This window comes from Theropithecus gelada, chromosome 1 (genome assembly GCF_003255815.1).
Source record: "Theropithecus gelada isolate Dixy chromosome 1, Tgel_1.0, whole genome shotgun sequence".
NCBI classification, from domain to species: Eukaryota; Metazoa; Chordata; class Mammalia; order Primates; family Cercopithecidae; genus Theropithecus; species Theropithecus gelada.
Genome location: NC_037668.1, coordinates 111,924,402 through 111,950,299, shown reverse-complemented (window position 1 = coordinate 111,950,299; position 25,898 = coordinate 111,924,402). Strand labels below are relative to the sequence as shown.

The window sequence follows — 25,898 nt, the reverse complement described above, 5'->3', positions numbered from 1 at the left end:
AAAAAAAAAAAAAAAAAAAAAAAAAAAAAAAAGAAAAGCTATGGAGACAACATAGAGTAAGTGAGTAATACAATTACTAAAGTTGACATGTTAAACATTGTCATAGTCCATTCAGGCTGCTATAACAAAATACCACAGACACAGTTCTGGGGCTGGAAAGTTCAAGGTCAAGGTGCCAGCAGAAGGCATGCTTTCTGGTTCATATATGATGCTTTCTCCCTGGTGTCCTCACATGATGGGCAGGGCAGGGCAACTGGCTGGGGCCTCTTTTATAAGGAATTAATTTCATTCATGAGGGCTCTGCCCTCATGACCTAATCATCTTCCAATGGCCCTACCTCCTAACAAAATCACATTGATAATTAGGTTTCAACATATGAATTTTTGGGGTACATAAACTTTCAGACTATGGCACTTTTTTTTGAGATAGGGTCTCACTCTGTCACCCAGACTGAGTGCAGTGGTGCGATCGTCGTTCAGTGTAACTTCGAACTTCTGGGCTCAAGGGATCCTTCCACCTCAGTCTCCCAAGTAAATGGGACTACAGGTGTCCCAATTTTTTTGTAGAAACAGAGTCTCACTTTGTTGCTTAGGTTGGTTTTGAACTCCTGGTTTCAAGGTTTGCTCCTGCCTTGGCATCTCAAAGTGTTGGGATTACAGGCATGAGCACATATTAATATAGAACATTTATTCCTTGAATACACACAGACACACACACACGTATATAAACACACCTCCACCCACTCACCCACCACCTCCCACACACAGACACATATATAAATATATTTCATACTTCCCTAAAACTTTTACAAAACAAATCATGTGCTTAGCTGAAAGGAAAACCAAATTCAAAGAAGTAGAAAGCTTACAGGTTATGTCCTCTCACCACAGTCCAATAAAATAGATTGGAAATAAAGAAGCACATAATAAGACAAATCTTGTATGATAGAGGAAATTAAAGAATATGTAAATGTAAAGAAACATTGACAAATCAAACACTCTAAAAACACTGGGGTACAGCAAAAACTGAACTCAGAGGAAAATGTGTTGCCTTTAATTATGGAAGCAGAAAGGTGAGTACAAAGGCATTAAGTAAGTAATGAGTCCATGCAAGAACAACAACAATAGCAAAAACAAAACAAAAGAAACTCTGAAGAGGGTATCAATAATGAAATTATTAAGATAGATAAAATGGTAGAAAAGAATAGTAAATTCAAAGATTGCTTCTTTAAAAAGACCAATAAAATAAACATCATGTGAACCTGCTAAGGAAAAGATAAGATCAAAATTAGACACGATCAATTGTGTGAAGGTAGGAAAGAGAGTAAAAGAATTCTAAGTAAATACTAAAGATGATTCTAGCAACACATTAGAAAAATAAAACCTAGAAGAAGTGAATACATTCCTAGGAAAATATACATGATCACAACTGACACAGAAATGAAAAACTTGAATAGACCAATTATTACAGAAGAGCCTGGAGAAGTGATTAATGATCTGCTATTGAAGAAGGCCGCAGGCAGATGAATTCACAGCTGAATTTTTAATCTAACTATTAAAGAACAGATAATTCCAATATTATTTAAACTATTGTAAGTCTTAGAAAAAAAAAAAAAAGGAAAGTTCTCCAGTTAACTTCATGAAGCCAGAATAACTTGAGTACCAAAGCCTAAGAAGGAGTAAAACAACAATTAAAAGTACAGGCTAATTTCATTTCTGAATATAGCCGCTAAATGTTTAAATAACAGAGAATACAATAGAGGAATGAATCACAAGAATAACATGGCGTGAAAAAATAGGCTTTATTAGAGGAATGAAAAGGCGGTTCAATATCAGGAAGTCTAGTTACATATTGATTACATTAAAAATTAAAGGGAAAAAAGCCCAACCATTATCAACAAGTTGTGAAAAGGCATCAGATAAAAGTCAAGTGACTCTAAGCAAAATAGAATCAGAAAAAAATTCTTATATAATAAAGGAAAGCCCAATAGCTAACATCATCCTAAATCACAAAAATTAAATCTTTCACTTAAAATCTGGAATCAGGCATCACCACAGTCACTTACATTAGTGATTCTAAGAAATATAAATAAAATAACTGGTATAAATTATAATATATATATATTTTTATATATTTTATAACCAGTCTCACTCTGTTGCTCGGGGTGGAGCACAGTGGCGTGATCAAGGCTCACTGCAGCCTTGAACTCCTGGACTAAGGGATCTTCCCACATTGGCCTGCTGAGTAGCTGGGACTGTAAGCAGGCGTCACCATGCCCAGCTAATTTTTTATTTTTTGTAGAGACAGATCTCCTTATGTCACCCAGGCTGGTCTCAAATTCCTTGGGGTCAAGTGTCCCTTTCACATCGGCCTTCCAAAGTGTTGGGATTAAGGCATAAGCCATTGTGCCCAGCCAGAAACAAAGTTCTTGATATTGCTGATATGCCTGTTTTCTTAGAAAATCCAAAGGACTCATGAAAAAACAAGTAATAAGATAATTTGGTGCACTGCATGAATACAAAATACATTACAGAAAGAGTCATCTCTCTGTTCTGGTAAAAGCCCCTAGAAAAGGAAATGGAAAGAACATTTCATTCAGAATACAAGTGCTGTACAAAATTTGGTATAAATTTGGTAGGAAAGTTACAGAACATATATAAGCAAAATTATAAAAATATGACTGGGAAATGAAAAAATATAAACTAGAAAAGCTTATTATCTTCTTGGATGAAATTACTTACTGTTATGTAAATTCTCCAAAAATTAATAAAAAAGTCTAACGCAATACTGCTTTTTGTCTTATATAAAATGCCATATAATAATTAAAAAGGGCCTAAAGTCTAATATCTATACATAAAAGTAATTTTGAATGAGTATCATTTTAAATTTGGGGCTCTTTGAAGATTTGTTGAGAATGATCAAAACAACACTGAGAAAAAATTCTAAGCCCTTTAATAAATGCATTTTATATGATAAATGTAAAATTACATAAAGTAGGTTTTAAATACCAGCCTCTCATTTCCTTCTCAATAAAAGATGGGAGTAAGGGGTTAAGTCTAGAAGGCTGAATTTTTTTTTTGTAGGCCCCATATTATTTTTGTCCAGTATGGTCTGGTCAAGCTTGGCTGTATGTTAGAACGACCTACAGAACTTCTTAAGGATCTAGTTTCCAGAGTCTCATGCAAGAGTTTCTGCAATCATAATTTTGTAGCAAGAATTTTAGGCACCACTGGTCAAGTTTATGCTACAGGGTTCACTTACTCTTAAATTCAGGGTCTCTTTTCTGAGCACAGAAACCTAGAAAAGGGTATCCAGTGTTTCCACTGGGAAGACTGTCATTTAAATCTTCTGTGGGAAATGACTCATTTCCTCTTAGAAATGAGAGTTGAAAACAGGTTTTTAAAAATAAATGAAAAATAGATTTTCTACTGCAGAGACACATGCAATGTACATGTTGTTCTCCATAGCAGGAGACAATAAAAGTATGCTGATATTCATGTCATGTATTGGTTAGAGTTTGAAATCCAGCTTTGTCTCTTTCCAGATGTGCTACCTTTCACAAATTAATACACCCTTGTAATTCTCAGTTTCTTCATTTATAAAATGGGAGTGATGATACGACTTACTTCACATAATACTAGTTACTCACTCAAACACTAATGGTTTAATAAGTGTTAGCTAAATGCAAACAGAAACAACACGATTAAACACTCTCTTCAGCAAGAGTAAGTTGAGAGGTTAATGTCACCACATGCTTTAGTAAGAGACCAACACATAGCAGGTAATTGAATATCTTGCATCAAGATTTAACATTATGTGGCTCACAGTGAAGTTTTATCAAAGGCAGTAAGTATTCTCTTTCTCTCTAGCTCTCTTCTTATTAGTATCATTTAAAAAGTAATATTGGAATGTTCCCAGATCACGCTAGTTTGTGAATACAAATGAGTTTATGTTAATATCGGTGCCTAAATAAGGTTTAACAATCATCTTAAGTTTAATAATCATTCCCTTGACCCTGCACTGCCTCCCTCGGCTCCATCATTTGGGGCAAGAAATCCTCAGCAGTGTCTTTCAGGTGCTCAGGAGTAATAACACTCCTGCTTTACTGCTTTGGGCTCTTACTTAAGTTACCTTGACCCTGTATTGGCCACCACTGTGGCCTCACTGGGCAGATCAGTTCCTATTGCTGGCAAGGCTATATGGAGGTCTATTGCAGGTTGGGTGAGAGAATGACTGTCTTGCCAGCTCTGCGCTATCCTTTGTCACCAGGCCTAAAGTAGTACTTCTTATAACTTGAATTTCACAAAGTCATTTGTGGGGAAGATGATTATTTAGCTTCTGACCCTAAGTTCTTTCCACAGCAGGCTCAAAACCATGTGAGGACTTTGAGGAAAGCAGGGAATGCAGGCATCACACCATTCCTTCCACTTCTTTTGACAATTTCCCAAGGCTGCCAGCACAAAAATTCCCCTCTCTTCATTCAGAAACGTATGTTCTAAGAATGTCAACTTATACAAATAGATTGCTGCAGATGTCACAGGCCCATCAGGACCACAAATCATAAGGTTCTAAATCCCTTTCTATATCCCTATCATCTGACATCTGACATCTGACATAAAGCACTAATTCAGAAGACGCCTCATCCACCTGTGTTCTGTTCCTGTTGTTGCCTTTGAAAGAGAAACAACTGCACATGGAGAGAAGAATCACACATTTCTGAGCCTGAGGCCAGTCTGGTCACTGGGGATCCAATGCTCCAGCTCCCTGGCAACATGGAGCTTTGGGGATTTCTGTTGTGCTGGTGCTGATGTGTGAACCTTTACAACAACCATTAACATAATAACAATGTCATATCATACGGAAACAATTTAATTTTATTCCTGATTTCTCAAAAAGCTTTCTTGAGGTGATGTGAAGTGTTACTAATACCTCTGTTACTTAAACATTTTTTTTGATAAGGTATATGAGGATCCATGATAATAGGTTCATTGAAAAATTCTTGACCCTTCCGGGAATGGAAGAGTGATAACATATAACACGGTAATAGTGTATGCGTAGTGTAAAGTAAAGTGTAATATAGTGAACATGATGATGTAAAGATGATTAACAAGAAGGCAGTGGAGAATTCCTCTTCACCCTCATGTGACCCTGACAGTGTATTGTGATACTGATGTTCGGTTAGTTCTGTGTGAAGTCCAGCTTCTTCTTTCTGATCACTCTTTTTGCCTCAGGGTGGTGCCTACCCTAGACACCTAACTGCCCCCTCTCCACTCTAAAACCCCTTCTCACAAAGGAAGAATAAACAGACTCACATTTAAGTTGCAATCAGATGTGACATGGTTTAATGTATACCATTCCCAGAGGCATTCTAGGAGAAAGGAACAAGTCAAAAACTCCAGGTGGCAACGTCTGCTCTGCAGCTTATGATCGTGAGACTTTAACCCAGCACGACAAACCCTGAGCCCAGTTTCTCACCAGTGTCCTTTATGAGAATATGCCCTCACTGGGCACATCAGTTCCCATTGCTGGCAAGATTTTATGGAGGTCTATTGCAGGTTACCAATCTCACAGGATTTTTTAGAAGAATAAATGAAGAAATGAAAATGAGACTATTCTCAGTACCGTGGTCTATAGAAAGTGCTGAGTTTATGTTGATTTACTCAATAAAGGACAAAACTTTAAATTATGAAATTTTATTTGGGATGCACTTGGAGGGTCTTTTTTCCTACGTTTAATCACATTTTATAGGTAGTTGCCAATTCTGTTCTTTTCTTTTTTCCTACAGGGAAAACTGTACACTTGTCCTGATCTTCGCCATGGTCTGAAATGAACCTGTGTGAGCCCGGTGTGACAGAAGCAGGGACCACAAAAGTCTAAGGAATTCATGTGTTGGGACGCCTTCCAGTTCTATACAATTCATTTTATGAGAAGACATGATTGCCTTCCCGTTTTCAAGACACTCAACTCTAAAATGGTGAACAGTGAACCTCAAATATTCTTTAATTTCTGCAATAATCTTTTGTAAATCTTTATCTCGAAATGGCTTTCTAAATCTACAATTTTTACAACTGCCGTGGTTCACCACTTGCTTAGCAGGAACTCTAGGTCCGAGCTGTCCCTCAGCACCTGCGGGATGGGGCCCCACCTGATTTCATTTCCTAACTTTCGAGCTGGCCTCAGATACCCGTTTATTCTTTGCTTCACAAAGATGCTTAGATAAAAGACCTGAAGACTCTCTTCAAAGGTTCAAGAAGCTCCACGTTTTGTGGGAAGATGTCTGTGGTCAGACAGGCAGGAGGATTGGGCGCCTCGGGGCTGCGAGGTAGCGAGAGGTGGGAGGAGGCGCTGAGGCCAACGCCTCTCGCATCTCTGAGGAGGGGCACCGCCCAGGCGCTCGCGTTGCTAAGTCCTCTGTTTGCCGCGTTCTAAAGGAGCCCCGAGCGGGACCAAGGCAAACGGGGAGGGGGGGTGTGGCGCGGGAAAGCTCGAACAGTGTCTTCAGTAAACCCCCAGAAGAGGCAGCGGCCCCTTCGTTGATTACTCCTGTATACAAGACCTCCTGACTCCGAGGGGGCAGAGGATTCCCCGAGTTCTCGGTTCCTCCCAACCATCGCCGGCCCCAGGCGCCCGCGCCTCTCGGAACGTCGTGCACCCCCGGCCGCAGCAGGCGAATGGTCTGGCCCGTCGGTAGCCACCACCCGCTTGGGCAGCGACAGCTGTTCCAGGCGCTCCGTGTCGAGCACCGGAGTCCCGAGCCGTGGCTGCCACTGGCGGTGGGTGGGCGGGCGGAGGAGAGCACCGGACCACCAGCGCAGGCTGCCGAGTCCGGGCGGCCGCCCGCGTGGAAGCCGCGAGACGCGGGAACAGCTGGGGGACCCCCCGCAGCGGGGACGCGAGGACCCGGGCTGGGCTTTCCTCACCCTGGTGAGTACCTGCTGCCGCCATCCTCTCCCGACCACCTTCCATGTCCCCACGCCCCCAAAGGCTCCACCGCGCCCCTCTTTCTGTGCCCCCATCCCCGGACTGTCACTGCTCTGGGGACACCGTCCCCGCTGGGAGCCGCGGAGCCGGGAGCTGCTGCGTTCGTGCAAATGATTCAGCACCATTCGTGCGCTGAGAGGTTTGGGCAGAATGGGGGAGGGAGAGGGCGGAGGGGACGGGGTCAGTTGCCGTGATCTCAGCTCAGTTTTTAGGCTCCAGATGGGAGACTCGGGCGGGCGGGGTCGGGTTGGGTGAACGAGGAGGCTCCCTGCTGGTTTATTCTGTAATTCCGTCGTTTTCCCACATTTTGGTATAAGCCTCCGCGAGTACGCGGGGCATTCTTGAAAGTGTGTCAGATTAATGCCCTTTTCAAACATGCGAGTGAAGTCTAGGGCCCTTGTAGATGTCTCTCACTTTTTACATGTCTTGCTCTATTGGATGCCTGACTCATGCCATCATCCTCTTTTATCACATCGCAGCGTTCCCTCAACTGATGTGAAAGATACCCTATGAAAGTTGTCTTGTATTCTGGATAGGTTTGATTGAACCTGCCATAGAAAGAAAAGATTTATGAGAGGTAGGAAATAGTACCTTCGTAACCTAGGCACTTACTTTTATATATCATATTTTATTAAGTCATCATAATCCAGAACCAAATGTGTAAACTGAGGAGCAGGGAAGTTAAATTGCATTCTCAAGGTCACAACAGGAATTCGAATACAGGTTTTCCTGACTCTATAGTCCATGGACTTTCCACTGTATTAATGAAGTGTGTCCAAGTGTGTGTGTGTGTGTGTATATATGCTCTATTATATACATATATACATATATATGCGCTCTATTAGATATTAAACATAGAATTAATTGAGGAGTAATCTCAACAGCAACAGCAACCTGTAAACTTTCTGCATATGCAATTATTGCTCCTTCAATATGAAAGATGTTTGAATCATGTGAAAAAATCTAGTTTCTTAGAAAGCATATGGCAAAAAATATGTGAACAACACTACATAGGAGAGTGAGGTCATAACAGGAGATGTTCAGCAAATTTTTGGCAGTGATATGTGGTGGATGCTCAAGTGTTGGAGATGTCGATTAAAAAAGTAAGAACTCTGGAAATCTTTTTCTTTCTTAAATGTTAGGGAGACATTTACAGTTATAATAGTCAATTAGTTCATGAGGTATGCCACTGAACTGCACCCCACAATAGGGTGACAGGTGAACCCATACTAAGATAATGTTATTTGATTCATTACAACTCTGTGATTTTGCATAACAGGTGATAACTTCATTTTACAGACTAAGGAACAAAATTCAGAGAAAGTTCAAGACCACTCAATAAGCCATGGAATTTGAACAAGCCTTGATTCTTAGTTCAGAAATATGAGTGTTGTAGTAAAATGTAGTTCTTATATAGTGGGAAACTGAATTAGTTTGTTGTCACCCTGCCCTTCAGAGTCAACAATTATATTGACCTTCTATGCTTCTTCTGTAAAAATAATGGATGCTAGGTCTTTCTTTGCCTGTTGATGGGTTCTTTGACTTGCTTTCATTAGTGACTTATGGGTTTCTCTTAAGAAATGCATCTCTTGTTTATGTCTCAGGAGGCAGGTTGCTATAGTACAGATGCTCATTATCTCTAAATACTCACATAGTATTGATGGTAGGCAGGAACAGAGTCATCTTTGTCATTTCTAAAGTATTGAACCATTTACATTGGAGAATTCTTTTTCAAGTTAATAGGGATATTGATAAAGTCCACTGCCTAAATAAGGACATAAAATGGAGGCATAAATTTATATTTGTTGTTCAAACAAGAGTATTAGAAGTGGGGTCTTGTGAAGAGTCTTGAGTTTGATTCCTAAAAGGTCATTTCATTTTGCTCTTTACATGGCTATAATCTATATCCTGAAAATCTTGCAGTCCAGTCTGTTTAATCCTAAGGGGGACAGCAGAACTGGTACGAATGAATAAGCAAAAATACAATACAATACCACTGCTATTAAAAAAAAAAAAAAAAAAGGAAAGTGCATGTCCTGGTGATGGATGGTCAGCAGCAACATTTTAAAACAGAGGCAGCACATTTTACTTAGATGACATCACTGAGGGTATGAATATAATACCAACTTGGCTTTAGAACTGCTCTCTCTCCTCTCTCTGTTTGTCCAATGACTACAGTCTGCAAACCATCTAAATTCCACACTTCAAGGAACTTGAAGTCTGGCAGGGGAAATTTTTACTTACATATGAGTAATTAACAAATAACTTAGAATTGGCTTAATACCAGAAAAAGGTGTTGCAGACCTAACTGCTGTAACAATACCTTAAGAGAAAGGAGAAATAGTAGAGCCTTGGATGATCAGAGGATCAGGAAAGTCTTCATGCGTTGAAGTGAGTTAAATCAGTCTCAGAGATTGGGAGGATTCTGATAGGCAAAGAGAATGCCAAATAAAGGTTCAGCTAAGAAGTGCTCATCTACTGTTTGGATACATAGTGAAAGGTCATGAAGAAACTTGAATGTCAGACAGTGAGATCTGTTTCTGATCTGTTAATCATTTCTGTTTCTTACATTCTCCATATCCTTTGCCCCGAGTCCCCTTCCAGGAAATGGTCTATTTCCTGGGTACTAAAAGGATTGTCAACTAAACTCAGAAAAAGTTTTCTGTGCAAGTACAATTTTTCCTCTTCCAAAGGAATTTGCCTTTTAGCTCTGACCCCCATTAGAGAATTATGAACAATTTGAAAACTATAAGAATATAAAAAGGGAAAAAACACCCTCATAATCCCACCAACTAAAGACACTCACTATTCATTTTTGACATGTTTCTTTCCACTTTTTTCATGTGTAGTTTTAATTATGGTATCTATATTACTTTTATATTATTTTAAAATTTAAAATTCTATAACTTTAGTTTTCATTTAATTACAGTTGGGCTTAATACTAGGTTTAAAGTGCCTAAAAGCAGGCTTAAAAATGCCTACAAAATTTTCCATTTGGTAGATGTAGTATTCCCTAATCGTTCCTTATTGTCACTGTTGATGATATCATAATAAACAATTATTGATGATAATAATAGCACTATGATGAACATCTTTATGCATATGCTCTTTGTTGTGTTTTGAATATTAGTTCCTCAGCACCGAGTCTCAGAAATAAAATTTCTGGGTTAAAGGCTATGAGGTCTTGAAGTTGCACTTTTTAAAGCAAGTTTTGAAACTACTGAGTTCTTATATTAGGCCATTCTTGCATTGCTATAAATAAATACCTGAAACTAGGTAATTTATAAGAAAAGAGGTTTATTTGGCTCACAGTTCTGCAGGCTGTACTGGAAGCATAGCAGCATCTGCTTCTGGGGAGGCCTTAGAAAGCTTCCAACCATGTTGAAGGGGAAGGGGGAGCAGGCACGTCACATAACAGAAAGCAGGAGCGAGAGAGAGTGAGGGGGTGGTGCCACACACCTTAAATAACCAGATCTTGTGAGAACTCAGAGTGAGTGCTCACTTATCACCAAAGGGATGCGCTAAGCCATTCATGATGGATATGTCCCCAGGATTCAAATAGTTCCCACCAGGCCCCACCTCCAACACTGGGGAATAAAATTCAACATGAGATTTGGATGGGGACCCATATCCAAACTATATCAATTCCCCATGTTCACTTTGGAACACTTATATGTCGATTATAGAATATTTGCATATTAATAATTAATAACACCCCATCTTGTCTGTGGCTCCTCAGGTTATACTCTTTCAAGCAACTTCTTTTGATTAGACTAAAGACTGATTAAATCATGGGGACTGGGAGAAAGGCAGGCAGTTGGTGTTACTGAGGAGAGAAGATACTAAGTTGGAGAACAGGCTTGGTGGGAGTGAGTAACAGTTTATAGTCAGAGAAGGAGAATATATGATAATGTGATAGACTACTTTCTGGTCCCAGTGTTGTATTTGTGGACTTCAGCTATAAACCTCTGCATTCCCTCACCCACAACACACATATCTATCTCCTTCAAATTTCAGCTTCTTCCATCCTCCTGTATCAGATTCCCAGTCTCCAGCTTCGGGGTCCTGATATTGCAAGGCACAGCTGTGAGCTCACTTTTGCACTACAATTTGGGGAATTCACAAAGGTGAGAGCAGGAATTTGGGAACTCTGCTTAGGTCTGAGCAGAAGTCCTGGGTACAAGGTATAAGGTATGAGGGAGGGACACTTGACAGACATTAAAGACCTCTCCTGCCTCCCCTGTACATTTGCCAGAGATGACCTTTGAGCACAGTGATTGTCAGATGCATAAAGTTCCCAACATCTCTTCTCAGCATTCAGGTGCTTCTCCTCCCCTTGTTCCCAGTATCCTTCCACCAGAGGAGATTCCCCTCATGGAGGGAGAGGGACTGCGCTTCAGTTTCCTCTATCCATTTTAGGGATACAGGGCCTTACTTTCTTGCAATGAGAAGGGCTGGGGCCCAGTGTTGGACAGGTACTTTGGGCTCCTGACTTGCTCCTCTAGGTTCTCACGTGAGCTTCCTCACTGTCCTACCTCTACTCTCTTTCAAGGCTGGGAATCCATTGAGGTCACAAAGCTGGGAATCCATTGAGGTAGGCAGGCCATTAAGTGTCTATGAGAGCCAGCGGAAGTGGAACCAAGGCAGATGCATGTGCCTGAGGGCACAACTAGGGAACAGAGAGGCAGGTTCTTATGCTATGCTGTCTGTCTTGAGAGACTTGAAACAATGAAAACAAAAGCATCACATTATAAACCAAAAAGAGGATTCCCACCCCACTTTTCAAGTCCTGAAAGAGGATTTCTGATAGAAGCTGGACATTAACATAGGCAGAGTATTTTAGGCAGAATTTGTCCTGTGTTTAGTTGAAACCTATTTTTAAAAAGTTTGTAAGCTCTTAGAAGGTGGTAAATCCGTCTCCATTTCTCTCAGGCATTATCTGTGAAAGTTGAAGTGAGCTTAGCAAACATTTTTCCAGGAGTTAAGTTAAAGTAGAAAAGTTAAATAAGCTTGACTATTCTCCGCTAATCTTTATTTCTGTTATTTCCCATTTGACATTATCTGTTAACACACTTCTGCCCATAGTACACATGGTAGTTGACAGAGCCAAGGTATTGGAATTGTTTTGGCTCTGGGAAGGTGAGTGACAAGTAAAATATCCTCTTTTTACTTTCACTTTTTACTTGCAAGCAACTAATTGGTTTATGTTTTCTTTGAAGGTTTAGAGTTAAGTAGTCCAGCATTCACTGGGTCTTCTCTGTGGCTGATCCAAAGGTCTCTGATCCTTTCTTTTGAAATTGGTGAGATTGTTGGTCTACTGGGCATATGGAACCATTCACATTGTTTGCTTTTTCTTTTTTTTTTTTTTTAATTATACGTGCAGGTTTGTTACTCGTCATTTACGTTAGGTATATCTCGTAATGCTATCCCTCTCCCCTCCCCCACCTCACAACCTTTGCTTTTTCTAAATTGTGCTGTAGCACCTGAGCTTTCGAACTTCTGTGTTATTTTTGTCTTTCTGCTTAGTTATGTGTAATGGAACAGTATATTTGACAAAGGATTATTTAGAACATTTTCATCTCTCTTACCCCCTATTTTGCAGAGTGTGAGCTGGCACCATGTCTAATTCAACATAATGGCAGTAGCTGTTTTTATAAACATTTTCCTCCCTCTTCCATTAGTGTATATGTAGTGAATTTGGCTTTTTAAAGTAAATTGAGCATTTTTAGATTTGGAAGATGGCTCAGCAGTAATCTAGGCAGCAGCTTCAAGATCATTTCAATGCTATTTGTTGGATTGGAATTTTCAGGATGCTTAGATATACCTCCAGGGTAGGACTATTTTTGTTTTGTAAGTGAAATGACTCCTCTTAAACTTTATTGTGTAAAGTCTGCTTTAATTGATGTGGTCCTAACACTGTGTCATAATGTAAAATGTTGGTAGAAAAAGTTAGCATCTTTGGGTTTAATTTGAATGATTGCATTCAATGGGAAAATTATGTGTATTTTGTCACTACTATTATTTAAAAATCTATTTTTTTCAAGGTACTTAACAAATAAAATCTATGACCATGTGTGATATTCATAGTGATTGCTGAAAATCAGGACAGTAATTTTAGCACACATCTTAGTCTATATTTAGAATCAGTCAGATCAGTCAGTCTGCAGTTAACTAACAAATACATGCTAGTTGTTTTATGGAGAGAAAAACTAGAAACTAAATATTTCCCCCCCAAAAAAGAACCTGAATACTTTCTATAACCAGTTTTAATATTTATGAAACCAGATGGGGACATTTTCATTTATCTTTAGGTTTGATCACATCCAAGATGATAATTTTTTTTAGCATCTTTTAAATCTAGAATTTTAAAGATTAGCAGATAATATTTCCACCATTTTTACAATGTGAAAAATGGAGCTAGAGAGAAAAAGCAAGACAGAGTTAGCTTGCAGAATCATAATGAGATTTGAAATTGGTCTATAGCTGCCTATTTTAGATACTAATTTTGACAGTAGATGCTAGTATTTGCTGTCATATGTAAATAAGAGGACAACATTTACTGGTTTATTAGTCCCTTTGTTTTTTTTTCTTTTAGAGTATTTGAGGAAAAAGTATCTTCTCATGTTAACTGAATTTTTAAAAAACTAATCTGTGATGCCTATTTCCAGTTTACATCAGCTTCCCCCTTAGTTAGTACATATACATTTCAACCCATTATTTTTCTGGAAAATAGAAACAAGTTGTTTCTGAAACTTGCCACAATAATGATAGGGAAATAGACAAATAGTAAGGAAAATTTGAAAGGGAGGGATCAGTGCTTCTCAAAATTAAGTGAACTATATATATATGTGCAAAAAACCTTTTCACTTGTCAAAAATCAGTGCCAAATGAGCATTTTTGGCAGAAAGAACATTACTGCTACATATGTTATGGGGTTGACATTTCAGAATAAGAAGCATTTTCTTTTTTAAACATTTATCTTGAGTATATAATATGCATCAAGACCTATTTTCATCCTTGACTTAGGATTAAAAGTGAATATGATTTTTCATTCTAGTGGGGCATGTACTTCCGTATTGTGCTTAAGAGTGTATCTGTGAATTTTGTTTTTAGAACCTACAAGGACTTAGAATAATATAAACATAGGATGTGTGAAGGTCCTCAAGTGTAGCTTCTACTGGGAATAAAATTAAGCAAATACACTCAGCAATATCTGTAAATAGAGTGATTTAGATCTCCAAGTAAAATTACCTGATCATATAGTTCAAGAGTGTGAAAATCTTAGTATTTATGTAATTATTTGGATGATTGTAGGCATTCCACAAAGGCGAATTCTTCTTCCAGTAAATATTTTGCAGTATTATTTTTAATATATATATTTTTTCTTTTTTTGAGACAAGGTCTCCCTCTGTCACCTAGACTGCAGTGCAGTGGTGTGATAATGGTTCACTGCAGTCTTAAATTCCTGGGCTCAAGCAATCTTCCCGCCTCAGCCCCGTGAGTAGCTGGGACTACAGGTATACCACCATGCCCAGCTAATTTTTGTATTTTTTCATAAACGCAGGGTTTTGCCATATCGCCCAAGCTGGTCTCAAACTCCTGAGCTCAAGTGATCCACCAGCCTTAGCATTCCAAAATGCAGGGATTACAGGTGTGAACCACCATGCCTGGCTATATAATTTTTTTACTGTGATAAAAATATCTTAACCATTTTAAAATGTACAGTGCAGTAGTATACAGTTCACATTGTTGTGAAACAGACCTTCAGAACTTTTTCATTTTGTAAGCCTCAAACTCTATACTCATTAAACAACTCCGTATTTACCCACTTCTCCCTAGCCTCACCCTCTGCCCCTGGTAACCCCATTCTACTTTATGTTTCTATGAATTTGACCACTTCAGATACCTCATACAGTGGAATCATACATACTTGTCTTTTGTAACTGGCTTATTTCACTTAATATAAAATTGTCCTCCAGATTCATCCATGTTGTAGGATATGTCAGAATTTCCTTACTTTTTAAAGCTGAATACTATTCCATTATAAGTATATACCACATTTATCCATTCATCATCCATGGACAGTTTTGTTGCTTCCACCTGTTGGCTGTTGTGAACACTGCTTCTACGAACATGGGTATGCAAATACCTTTTCAAGACTGTGCTGCTAATTTTTTTCAGATTATACCCTGAAATGAAATTGCTGGAGCATATGGTAGTTCTATTTTTAATTTTTGAGGAACCTCCATATTGTTTTCCATAGGAGTTGCACCATTTTACTATCACACCAGCAGTGCTCAGGTATTGCAATTTCTCTTCAACCTTGCCACTTATTTTATGATATTTTGATTGTAGCTGTCTTAATGGGTGCAATGTGATATTCATTACAGATTTGATTTGTATTTCTCTTATGATTAGTAACATCGGGCATCTTTTCATTTGCTTGTTGGTCATTTGTATATCCTCTTTCTGTTCAGGGCATTAGCCCATTTTTAAATAGGGTTATTGGAAGTCCTAGCCAGAGCAATCAGGCAAGAGAAAGAAAGAAAAGGCATCCAAATAAGAAATCAAATCATCTCTCCTCATTGATACGATCCAATACCTAGAAAACCCCAAAGACTCTGCCAAAAGGCCCCTGGAACTGATAAACAACTTTTATACAGTTTCAGGATAAAAGACCAATGCACAAAAACCAGTAACATTTCTGTACACCAATAACATTCAATCTAAGAGCCAAATCAAGAATGCAATCCCATTTACAGTAGCCACAAAAAAATCCCCAACAACAATAATAACAGCAACAACCAAAGCCTAAGAATACATCTAATCAGGGAGGTGAAAGATCTCCGCAAGGACAACTACAAGACACCGCTGAAAGAAATCAGAGACTGCATACCAAAAAAATGACAAAAAAATTCCATGCTCATGGATTAGAATAATCAATAACCAAAGTCATTTTTCACAGAACTGAAAACAAACAAAAAAACCACAAAACTATTTGAAAATTCATAGGGAACCAAAAAAGACCCTGCATGGCTAAAGCAATCCTAAGCAAAAAGAGCAAAGCTGGAGGCATCACAATACCTGACTTCAAACTGTAAGACTGTAGTAAACAAAATAGCCATAGTACTGGTACAAAAACAGACACATAGACCAGTGAAACAGAATAGAGAATCCAGAAATAAAGCCACACGGTGACTGCCATCTCATCTTTGACAAAGTTGACAAAACTAATACGGAAAAGACTTCCTGTTTCCCTATTCAATAAAAGATACTGGGATAACTGGCTAGCCATATGCAGAAAAATGAAACTGGACACCTACCCCTCACTGGGTACAAAAACTAGCTCTTTTAAGGATTTAAATATAAGGCTTCACACTATAAAAATCCTGTAAGAAAACCTAGGAAATACCCTTCCCAACACTGCCTTGATAAAGAATTTATGGCTAAGTCCCCAAAAGCAATTGCAGCAAAAAAATTTATAAATGGGACCTAATCAAAGTAAAGAGCTTCTGTACAGCAAAATAAACTATCAACAGAGTAGACAGACAACCTACAGAATGGGAGAAAATGTCTGCAAACTATGTATCTGACAAAGCTATAATATCCAGAATCTAAAGAACGTAAACAGTTGAACAAACAAAAGCAAGTAACACTATTAAAAAGTGGGCAAAAGGCCAGGTGCAGTGACTCATGCCTGTAATCCCAGCACTTTGGAGGGCCAAACCAGGTGGATCACGAGGTCAAGAGATTGAGACATTCTGGCCAATATGGTGAAACCCCGTCTCCACTAAAAATACAAAAATTAGCTGGGCGTGGTGGGCGCACACCGCTAGTTCCAGCTACTCGGGAGGCTGAGGCAGGAGGATTGCTTGAATCAATCTGGGAGACAGAAGTTGCAGTGAGCTGAGATCGTGCCACTGCACTCCAGCCTGGAGACAGAGTGAGACTCCATCTCAAAAAAAAAAAAAAAAAAAGTGGGCAAAAAACACAGACAGACACTTCTCAAAAGAAGATGGGCTACTGGCTAACAAATATGAAAAAGTGCTTAACATCACTAATCACCAGAGAAATGCAAATCAAAACCACAATGAGATACCATGTTGCATAAGTCAGAATGGCAACTAAAAAAAAGTCAAAAACCAACAGATGCCAGCAAGGTTGCAGAGAAAAGAGAACCTTTATACACTGCTGGTGGGAAGGTAAATTAGTTCAGCCACTGTGGAAGGCAGTTTGGAGATTTCTCAAATAACTTAAAACAGAACTACCATTTGACCCAGCAATCCCATTACTGGATATATATCCAAAAGAAAATAAGTTGTTCTACCAAAAAGATACATGCACTTGTATACTGTGTTCATTGCAGCACTATTCACAGTAGCAAAGACATGAAATCAACCGAGGTGCCATCAGCGGTGGATTGCATAAAGAAAATGTGGTACATACACACCATGGAATGCTATACAGCCATAAAAAGTATGAGATTATATCTTTTGCAGCAACATGGATGCAGCTGGAGGCCATTATCCTAAGCAAATTAACACAGGAACAGGAAACCAGATACTGCATGTTCTCACTTATAAGTGGCAACTAAACACTGGGTACTCATGGACATAAAGATGGCAACAATAGACTCTGGGGATTACTATAGGGCGGTAGGAGGGGGAAGAATGTGGGCTGAAAAACTACTCATTGGGTACTATGCTCACTACCTGTGCGATGGAATCAATTATACCCCAAACCTCAGCATCCTGCAATATACTCAGGTGAGAAACCTGCACATGCACCCCCTGAATCTAAAATAGAAATTGAAATTATAGAATAAATAAATAAATAGGGTTATTTGCTTTTTTGTTGTTGAGTTGTAGTTCTTTATATATTATAGGTATCAACTCCTTGTCAGATAATGTTTTGCAAACATTTTCTCATTTTGTACATTGCCTTTTCACTCTGTTGATTGTGTCCCTTGGTGCAGAAAAAGTTTTAAGGTTGATGTAGTCCCATTTGTTTATTTTTGCTTTTGTTGCCTATGTAGCATTTGTTGTTATTAGCAGTTTTAAAAAAAAATTGTTAGAATTGTTTCAAATTGCTGTTTACTAATTCCCTTCCTCCTTATTTGAAGTCCACAGTATTATCCTTGAGACTGTGTAATGATGATACATGCCATAATTATTTTACAAATTAAAACTGATTTCAATGGAATTTGTCCCTGTGGAAGAGCCACTTAAAAAAAAGTAATAGAAATTGTGTTAAACCTATACATTGATTTAAGGAGAATTGCCATCATCACTGTGTTGCTTCTTTCAATCCATGAACATGGCATGTCCCCAAGTATTTAGGTCATCGTTGATTTCTTTCATCAGCATTTTATAATTTTTAATTTTTTTTGTTTTTTCTTTCTTTTTTTTCATGTAAACCTTCCTGCACAATTATAATTTTAATTATATAAATCTTGCACATGTTTTCTTAGATTTATGCCTACGTTTTAAATTTTCTTTGGAGCAACTGTAAATGATATTGAATTTAAAATTTTCATTTCCATTTCTTCATTGTCAAGATGTAGAAATGCAGTTGATTTTTGTGTGTTGATCTTGTGTTCTTCATTTTTTGGTTCTGAGAATTATAGACCTTTTGAGGATTTTTTAAAAAATGTAGACAATCATGTCATCAGAAAATAGAGACAGTTTGATTTCTTTGCAATCTGTATGTCTTCATTTTTCTTGCTTTATTATAATGACTGGAACTTCCTGTACTATGTTAAATAAAAGTGGTGAGAGTGGACATCCTTGGCTGCTGCTGCTTCGCTCTTTTTTTTTTTTTTTTTGAGATGGAGTCTTGCTCTGTTGCCTAGGCTAGAGTGCAGTGGCACAATCTCGGCTCACTGAAACCTCTGCCTCTTGGATTCAAGCAATTCTGCTCTCTCAGCCTCTTGAGTAGCTGGGACACAGGTGCACGCCGCCACTCTTGGCTAATTTTGTATTTTTAATAGAGAAGGGATTTCACCATATTGGTCAGGCTGGTCTTGAACTCCTGACTTCAGGTGATCCACCCGCCTCAGCCTCCCAAAGAGCTGGGATTACAGGCGTGAGCCACTGTGCACGGCTGCCTTCTTCTTAATCATAGAAGGAAATCAGTCTTTCACTATTAAATGTAATGCTAATTGTGTCAGTTTTTTGTACATGTTCTTTATGAGATCAAGAAAATTGCTCTCTGTCCTTAGTATACTGAGACATTTTATCCTGAATGAATGTTGAATTACATCAAATTTTTTTTAGTATCAATTGATATGGATGTATGATTTTTCTTTCTTAGCTCATTGATATGGTAATTACATTGATTTACTTTTGAATGTTGAATCAGCCTTGCATACATGAAACAAATCTCACTTTGTCATGACAGCACACACTTATACATATATTATACATACACACATATTAGGTACACACACAGTATATCCACAAATATTGTTAGATTCAGTTTGTAAAATTTTAAGGATTTTTGCATCTAAGTGAATGAGATTTATTGGTCTGCAGTTTCTTTTCTTGGCGCTTCTTTGGCTTTGGTTGTCAGAGTATATTGGTCTCATAAAATGAGTTGGAAAGTGTTTCTTCTTCTGTTTTCTGAAAGAGTTTGTTTAAAATTGGTGTTAATTCTTCATTGAGTGTTTGGCAAAATCCCACAATAAACCACCTTTGTCTGGATATTTCTTTTTCACGATATTTAATGACAAAATCAGAATTATTTCTTTAGTAGTTATAGAACTATTTAGGTGATCTGTTTTATCTTGCCTGAGATTGGGTAGTTTGTATTTTTTTAAGGAATTGATTAGTTTTCTCTAAGTTATTGAATTCATAACAGTAAAGTTATTCATAATTTTCCCTTATTATCCTTTTATTGTCTTTAGATTCTGTTGAGATAGTCTTTTTTTTTTTTTTTTTTTTTTTTTTTAAGAGACAGGTCTCGCTGTGTTGCCCAGGTTGGTCTCGAACTCCTGGGCTCAAGCAATCCTCCCTCGTCCTCCCTCGTCTTTGTTTCATTTTTGATATTGGTGACTTGAGTCTTATCTTTTAAAAAATCTGTGATTGTTAATATTAGGTATCAACTTGATTGGATTGAAGGATGCCTAGATAACTGGTGAAGTATTATTTCTAGGTGTGTCTGTGAGGGTGCTGCTAGAGGAGACCGACATTTGAGTCAGTGGACTGGTAGAGGAAGACCCACCCTCATTATGCCAGTGTAGCTAGAACAAAGCAGGCGGAAGAAGCTGGGATAAGCTTTGCTTGCTGAGCCTTCTGGTTGCCTTCTTTCTCCAGCCTTGGATGCTTGCTTCTGCTTCTCCTGCCCTTGGACCTCAAACTGCAGATTCTTTGGCCTTTGGATTCTGAGACTTGCACCAGGGAATTGCCAGGGGTTCTTAGACCTTTGGCCACAGACTGAAGGCTACACTGTTGGCTTCTCTGGTTTGAGGCTTTCAGACTCAGACTGAGCCACTACCAGCTTCTGTCTTCCCCAGCTTGCAGGCGGCCTTTTGTGGGACTTTGCCTTGTAATCCTGTGAGCCAATTCTCCCTAATAAACTCCCTTATATATGTAGTCATATATCCTACTAGTTCTCTTCCTCTGGAGAACCCTGACTAGGACAAAATCCTTGTCCGTTTTGCTAGATGTTTATCAATTTTATATATTCTTTTAGAAGACTTTATTATTTTATTTTATTTTATTTTATTTTAAATACAAGGGGTACATATGCAGGTTTGTTACCTGGGTATATTACATGATGCTGAGGTTTGGGATATGGATAGTCCCATAACCCATGTAGTGAGGATAGTACCCAGTCGGTAGTTTTTCAGCCCACGTCTCCCTCCCTCTCTCCCCTCTCAAGTAGTCCCCAGTGTCTATTGTTGCCATCTTTATGTTCCTGAGTACCCAATGTTTAGCTGCCACTTATAAGTGAGAACATGTAGTATTTGGTTTCCTGTTCCTGCGTTAATTTGCTTAGGATAATGGCCTCCAGCTGCATCCATGTTGCTGCAAAAGATATAATCTCATACTTTTTATGGCTGCGTAGCATTCCATGGTGTATATGTACCACATTTTCTTTATGCAATCCACCATTGATGGGTACCTATGTTGATTTCATGTCTTTGCTATTGTGAATAGCGCTGCAATGAACATGTTATATAAGTGCATGTATCTTTTTGGTAGAACAACTTATTTTCTTTTGGATATATATCCAGTAATGGGATTGCTGGGTCAAATGGTAGTTCTGTTTTAAGTTATTTGAGAAATCTCCAAACAGTCTTCCACAGTGGCTGAACTAATTTACCTTCCCACCAGCAGTGTATAAGGGTTCTCTTTTCTCTGCAGCCTTGCTGGCATCTGTTGGTTTTTGACTTTTTTTTAGTTGCCATTCTGACTGATGCGAGATGGTATCTCATTGTGGTTTTGATTTGCATTTCTCTGATGATTAGTGATGTTGAGCATTTTTTCATGTTTGTTGGCCACTTGTCAATCTTCTTTTGAGAAGTGTCTGTTCATGTCTTTTGCCCATTTTTTTGGGGGGGACAGGGTCTCACTCTGTCACCCAGGGTGGAGTGTAGTGGCACAATCTTGGCTCATTGCAGCCTTGACTCCTGGGCTGAAGCAGTCCTCCCATCTCAGCCTCCTGAGTAGCTAGGACTAAAGGTTCACACCACCACACTCAGCTAATTTTGTTTATATTTTGTAGAGATGAAGTCTCACTGTATTGCCCTGGCTGGTCTCAAACTCTGGACTCAAGCTATCCTCCTGCCTCAGCCTTACAAATTGCTGAGATTACAGGTGTGGGCCACTGCACGCAGCCTTTTGCCCATTTTTTAACAAAGTTATTTGTTTTTTGATTTTTCAGCTATTTAAGTTCGTTTCAGATTCTGGATAGTATAGCTTTATCAGATACATGGTTTGCAAATATTTTCTCCCATTCTGTAGGTTGTCTGTTTACTCTGTTGATAGTTTCTTTTGCTGTACAAAAGCTCTTTAGTTTGATGAGATCCCACTTGGCAATTTTTGTTATTGTTGCAGTTGCATTTGGGGGCTTAGCCATAAATTCTTTGTCAAAGCCAGTGTTTGCTAGGAAGTGTATTTCCTAGGTTTTCTTCTAGGATTTTTATAGTTTGAGGGGTTGCATTTGAATCTTTAATCCATCTTGAGTTAATTTTTGCTTGTGGTGAGCAGTAGTTGTCCAGTTTCTTGCTTCTGCACATGGCTAGCCAGTTATCCCAGTGTCATTTATTGAATAGGGAGTCTTTTTCTTATTGCTTATTTATTTTATTTTTTTGAGACAGGGTCTCGCTCTGTCACCAGGCTGCAGTGCAGTGGCGCAATCTTGGCTCACTGCAGCCTCCGCCTTCTGGGTTCAAGCGATTCTCGTGCCTCAACCTCTCAAGTAGCTGGGATTACAGTGTGCGCCACCATGCCCAGTTACGTTTTGTATTTTTAGTAGAGATGGGGTTTCACCATGTTGCCCAGACTGGTCTTGAACTCCTGACCTCAGGTGATCCACCGGCCTTGGCCTCCCAAAGTGCTGGGATTACAGGTGTGATGATGTCACCATGCCTGGCCCCTTATTGTTTATTTTTGTCGACTTTGTCAAAGATCAGAGAGGTGTCGCTATGCGGCTTTATTTCTATGTTATCTATTCTGTTCCATTGGTCTAAGTATTTGTTTTTCTACCATTACCATGCTATTTTGTTTACTGTAGCCTTGTATAGTTTGAAGTCTGGTAATGTGATGCCTCCAGCTTTGTCCTTTTTGCTTAGGATTGTTTGTTTGGGCTATCAGGGCTCTTTTTTGGTTCTATATGAATTTTCAAATAGTTTTTTCTACTTCTGTGAAAAATGACATTGGTATTTTGATAGGAATAGCATTGAATCTATAAGTTGCTTTGGGCAGTGTGGCCATTTAAATGATTCTGATTCTTTCAACCCATGGGCATGGAATATTTTTCCATTTTTGTGTTATCTCTGATTTCTTTCAGCAGTGTTTTACAGTTCTCCCTCTAGTGATCTTTCAGTTCGTTTGCTAGATGTATTTGTACATATTTCATTTTATTTATGTGTGTGGCTGTTGTAAATGGGATTGTGTTGCTGATTTGGCTATCAGCTAGAACAATATTGGTGTATAGAAATGCTACTGAAGACTCGTTTTTTTGGTTTCATTTATTTCCCATATTGTTTTCCTGTTTTCAATTTCATTTATTTCTTATATTTATATATTTTTTTTCTGTCTACTATGGATTTTTTTTTCTTCCTCATGTGATTACTTGAAATAGGAACTTAGATTATTAACTTGAGAGTGTTTCTCTTTTCTAATATAAGCATTTAGGTGTCAAATTTCCCTCTCAGCTGGGCTTTAGCTGCATTTGACAGATTCTGTTATGTTTTCTTTTTACTTTTACTCAGTTCTATGTGGTTTCAAAAAAATATGATTCATGGACTATTTAGAAATGTATTGTTTAATTCCAGGCATTTGAAGATTTTGCTGCTGTTTCTGTTATTGGTTTCTAGTTTAATTCAATTTAGCCAGATAACATACTTTGTATGGTTTAAATTCTTTTAAATATGCTAAGACATGTTTTATGAACCGTGAGATGGTGCATCTTGGTGAGTGCTCTATGGGCACTTGAGAAATTGTTGAGTAGAATGTCTAATGTCAATCATAGCCTACAGTTGATGGTATTGCTCAGTTTTCCTGTATCCTTGCTGATTTTTAATTTAGTAATTCTGTTAATTTCTGAGAATGGGGTATTGAAATCTCCAGCTACCTTTGTTGATTTTTAAACTTTTCTGATCTATTAGTTTTTGCCTTGTGTATTTTGAAGCCCTCTTGTATAATAAATATACATTTATTATTGTTATATCTTCTTGGTGGATTGAGCTTTTTATAATTTTGCAGTAGCCCTCCTTGGCTCTAGTGATTTTTTTTGCTTTGAAATTTATTTTATCTGGTATTGATATAGCCACTTCTGCTTTTTAAAAATAAATACTTGCATGATATATCTTTTTCCTTATTTTTACCTTCAGTCTACACATGTCATTATGTGTGAAAAGAAGTTTTTATAGATGTCATATAGTTGGGTTGCATTTTAAAATTTAGAGTGCCAATCTCTTTTCTAGTTGATGTGTCTGTAACATTTATGTGTGAAGTAATTATTGATATGTCAAGTCTGCTTTTTTCCTCTTGTTTTTTATTTCCTTTCTTCCTCATTTCTCTATTTCTTTTTCTTGCCTTTCTGTGGATTACTTGAATATTTTTTAGAGTGGCATTTTGATGTATTTATAAGTTTTTAAAACATATAGCTTTGTATAGTTTTCTTAGTGGTTGGCCTAGGTATTATTACTATTTTCCTTAGTGGTTGCCCTTAGTATTGCTTTATGCATATGTTGTTTATCATAGCCCACTTCTTACATTTTTCAACTTTAAATTAAGTATAGAAGATTTTACTTCCATTTCAGTCCTTTTACCCTCTCTTCTTTTTAATTATAATTGTTTAAAGTATTTCCTATACATACTTTGAGTACCAGAACAGATGGTTGCTTTTTCCATAAAATATTATGAACGAATTGCATGTTAGTGATAATCTGTTATGTGTACTTGTATTTTTCCCGTTTCTATTATTATCTTTCCTTTCTGAAGATCTCAGATTTCTTTTGTTATCATTTTCTTTGTGTTAAGAGAGTTTTCTGAAGCCATTCTTTCATGGGATATCTGTTAGTATCAAATTTTCTTAGTTTTCCTTTGTCCAGAATGTCTTTTTTCACTCCTCTTTCCTGAATGATAGTTTGGCCAGATACAGGAAATGGAATTAACAGTTATTTTCTTTCAGCACTTGAAAGGGACAAGCCTGGCCAAGATGGCAAGATCCTGTTCTACAGAAAAAAAAATTAAAAATTAGCCAGGGGTGGTGGTGTGCGCCTGTAGTCCCAGCTATTTGGGAGGTTGAAGTGGGAGGATCCCTTGAGCCCAGGAGTTCAAGGTGGAAGTGAGCTATGATTGTGCCTCTGTGCTCTAGCCGCATTCAATGTGGCTCCAAATGCCTATCTCAGCCAGCAGTCTTATGCACAAATATAATAGGCAAGACTACCACCTCCACTTTTACTGGAGGGAAGTGTAATTTTTTTTTTCTTCAGACCAAAATTTTTCTTCTAGAATATTCTTTTAACCATCAGTGAAGTCTGTCAAGGGAACGAGAAGACAAAATTGTTGGGATTTGGTAAAGTCTCACTCATTAAAAGATAAATTAAGCCCTAGCCTCTTCATATATGTTTTCGTTGAACAGAAGTGTTAATTTGTAGTAATTGCAGAAGCATTCCAGAAGATTGGCTTGATTCCTTAGTGGTCTTTTAAAGTCAGCTATCAGAAGAACATGATGTGTATTTGATTTTTAAAAATCTTTTGAGTCTTTATTAGAGTTGATTTTGTTTTCATTGGTAATCCCTTGAAAATTTGTCATAAGCAAGTCCTGCAAGCCCCATACATTTTTCACACCATTAAAAGCCTTCTCAGGATTACCCCAAGAGTACTTAGATTCACTGTGGTGTTTGTGAAGCCCCTTTGCAAAATTATGACAGTAAGAGAACTCTGACACAGTTGACTCCGTTTTGCTTCTAACTTCCAAGCTGTCTTTGGTCATTCCTAGGTGTAGGCCAAGCTAATTTTGGATGGAATTTAGTTTATAGTTTAACCTTAAAGCAAGGATGATAATAGTTCTTTCCCAAATTAAACTGCCTTTTTAAAACTAATGAATACCACAAGGTTAGGATTATGAGAGGGGCCTGCATTGTGCTATAATGTAGGTGTAGTTAAACAATAACCAGCCATTGATCTGGATATAAGATTTGTGACTTACCCAATTATTTCTCTAAAATCCATATTGTAGAA

General features: G+C 38.1%; 1 protein-coding gene across 3 annotated transcripts in view; it reads left to right on the top strand.

Moving 5' to 3' along the window:
• Positions 1–6,663: 6,663 nt before the first annotated feature.
• TTLL7 (tubulin tyrosine ligase like 7) overlaps positions 6,664–25,898 on the top strand; it is a 137,444-nt gene continuing 118,209 nt past the window's right edge. For 2 of the 3 annotated variants that reach the window (XM_025363920.1, XM_025363922.1), the window contains exon 1: positions 6,664–6,924. Coding sequence is in view for 1 of the 3 variants with exons in the window: in XM_025363918.1 (XP_025219703.1) it covers positions 6,672–6,924 (253 nt within the window). In the remaining 2 variants the exon portion in view is untranslated. The remainder of the gene's footprint in view (positions 6,925–25,898) is intronic. The other variant, XM_025363918.1, reaches the window with a different exon arrangement.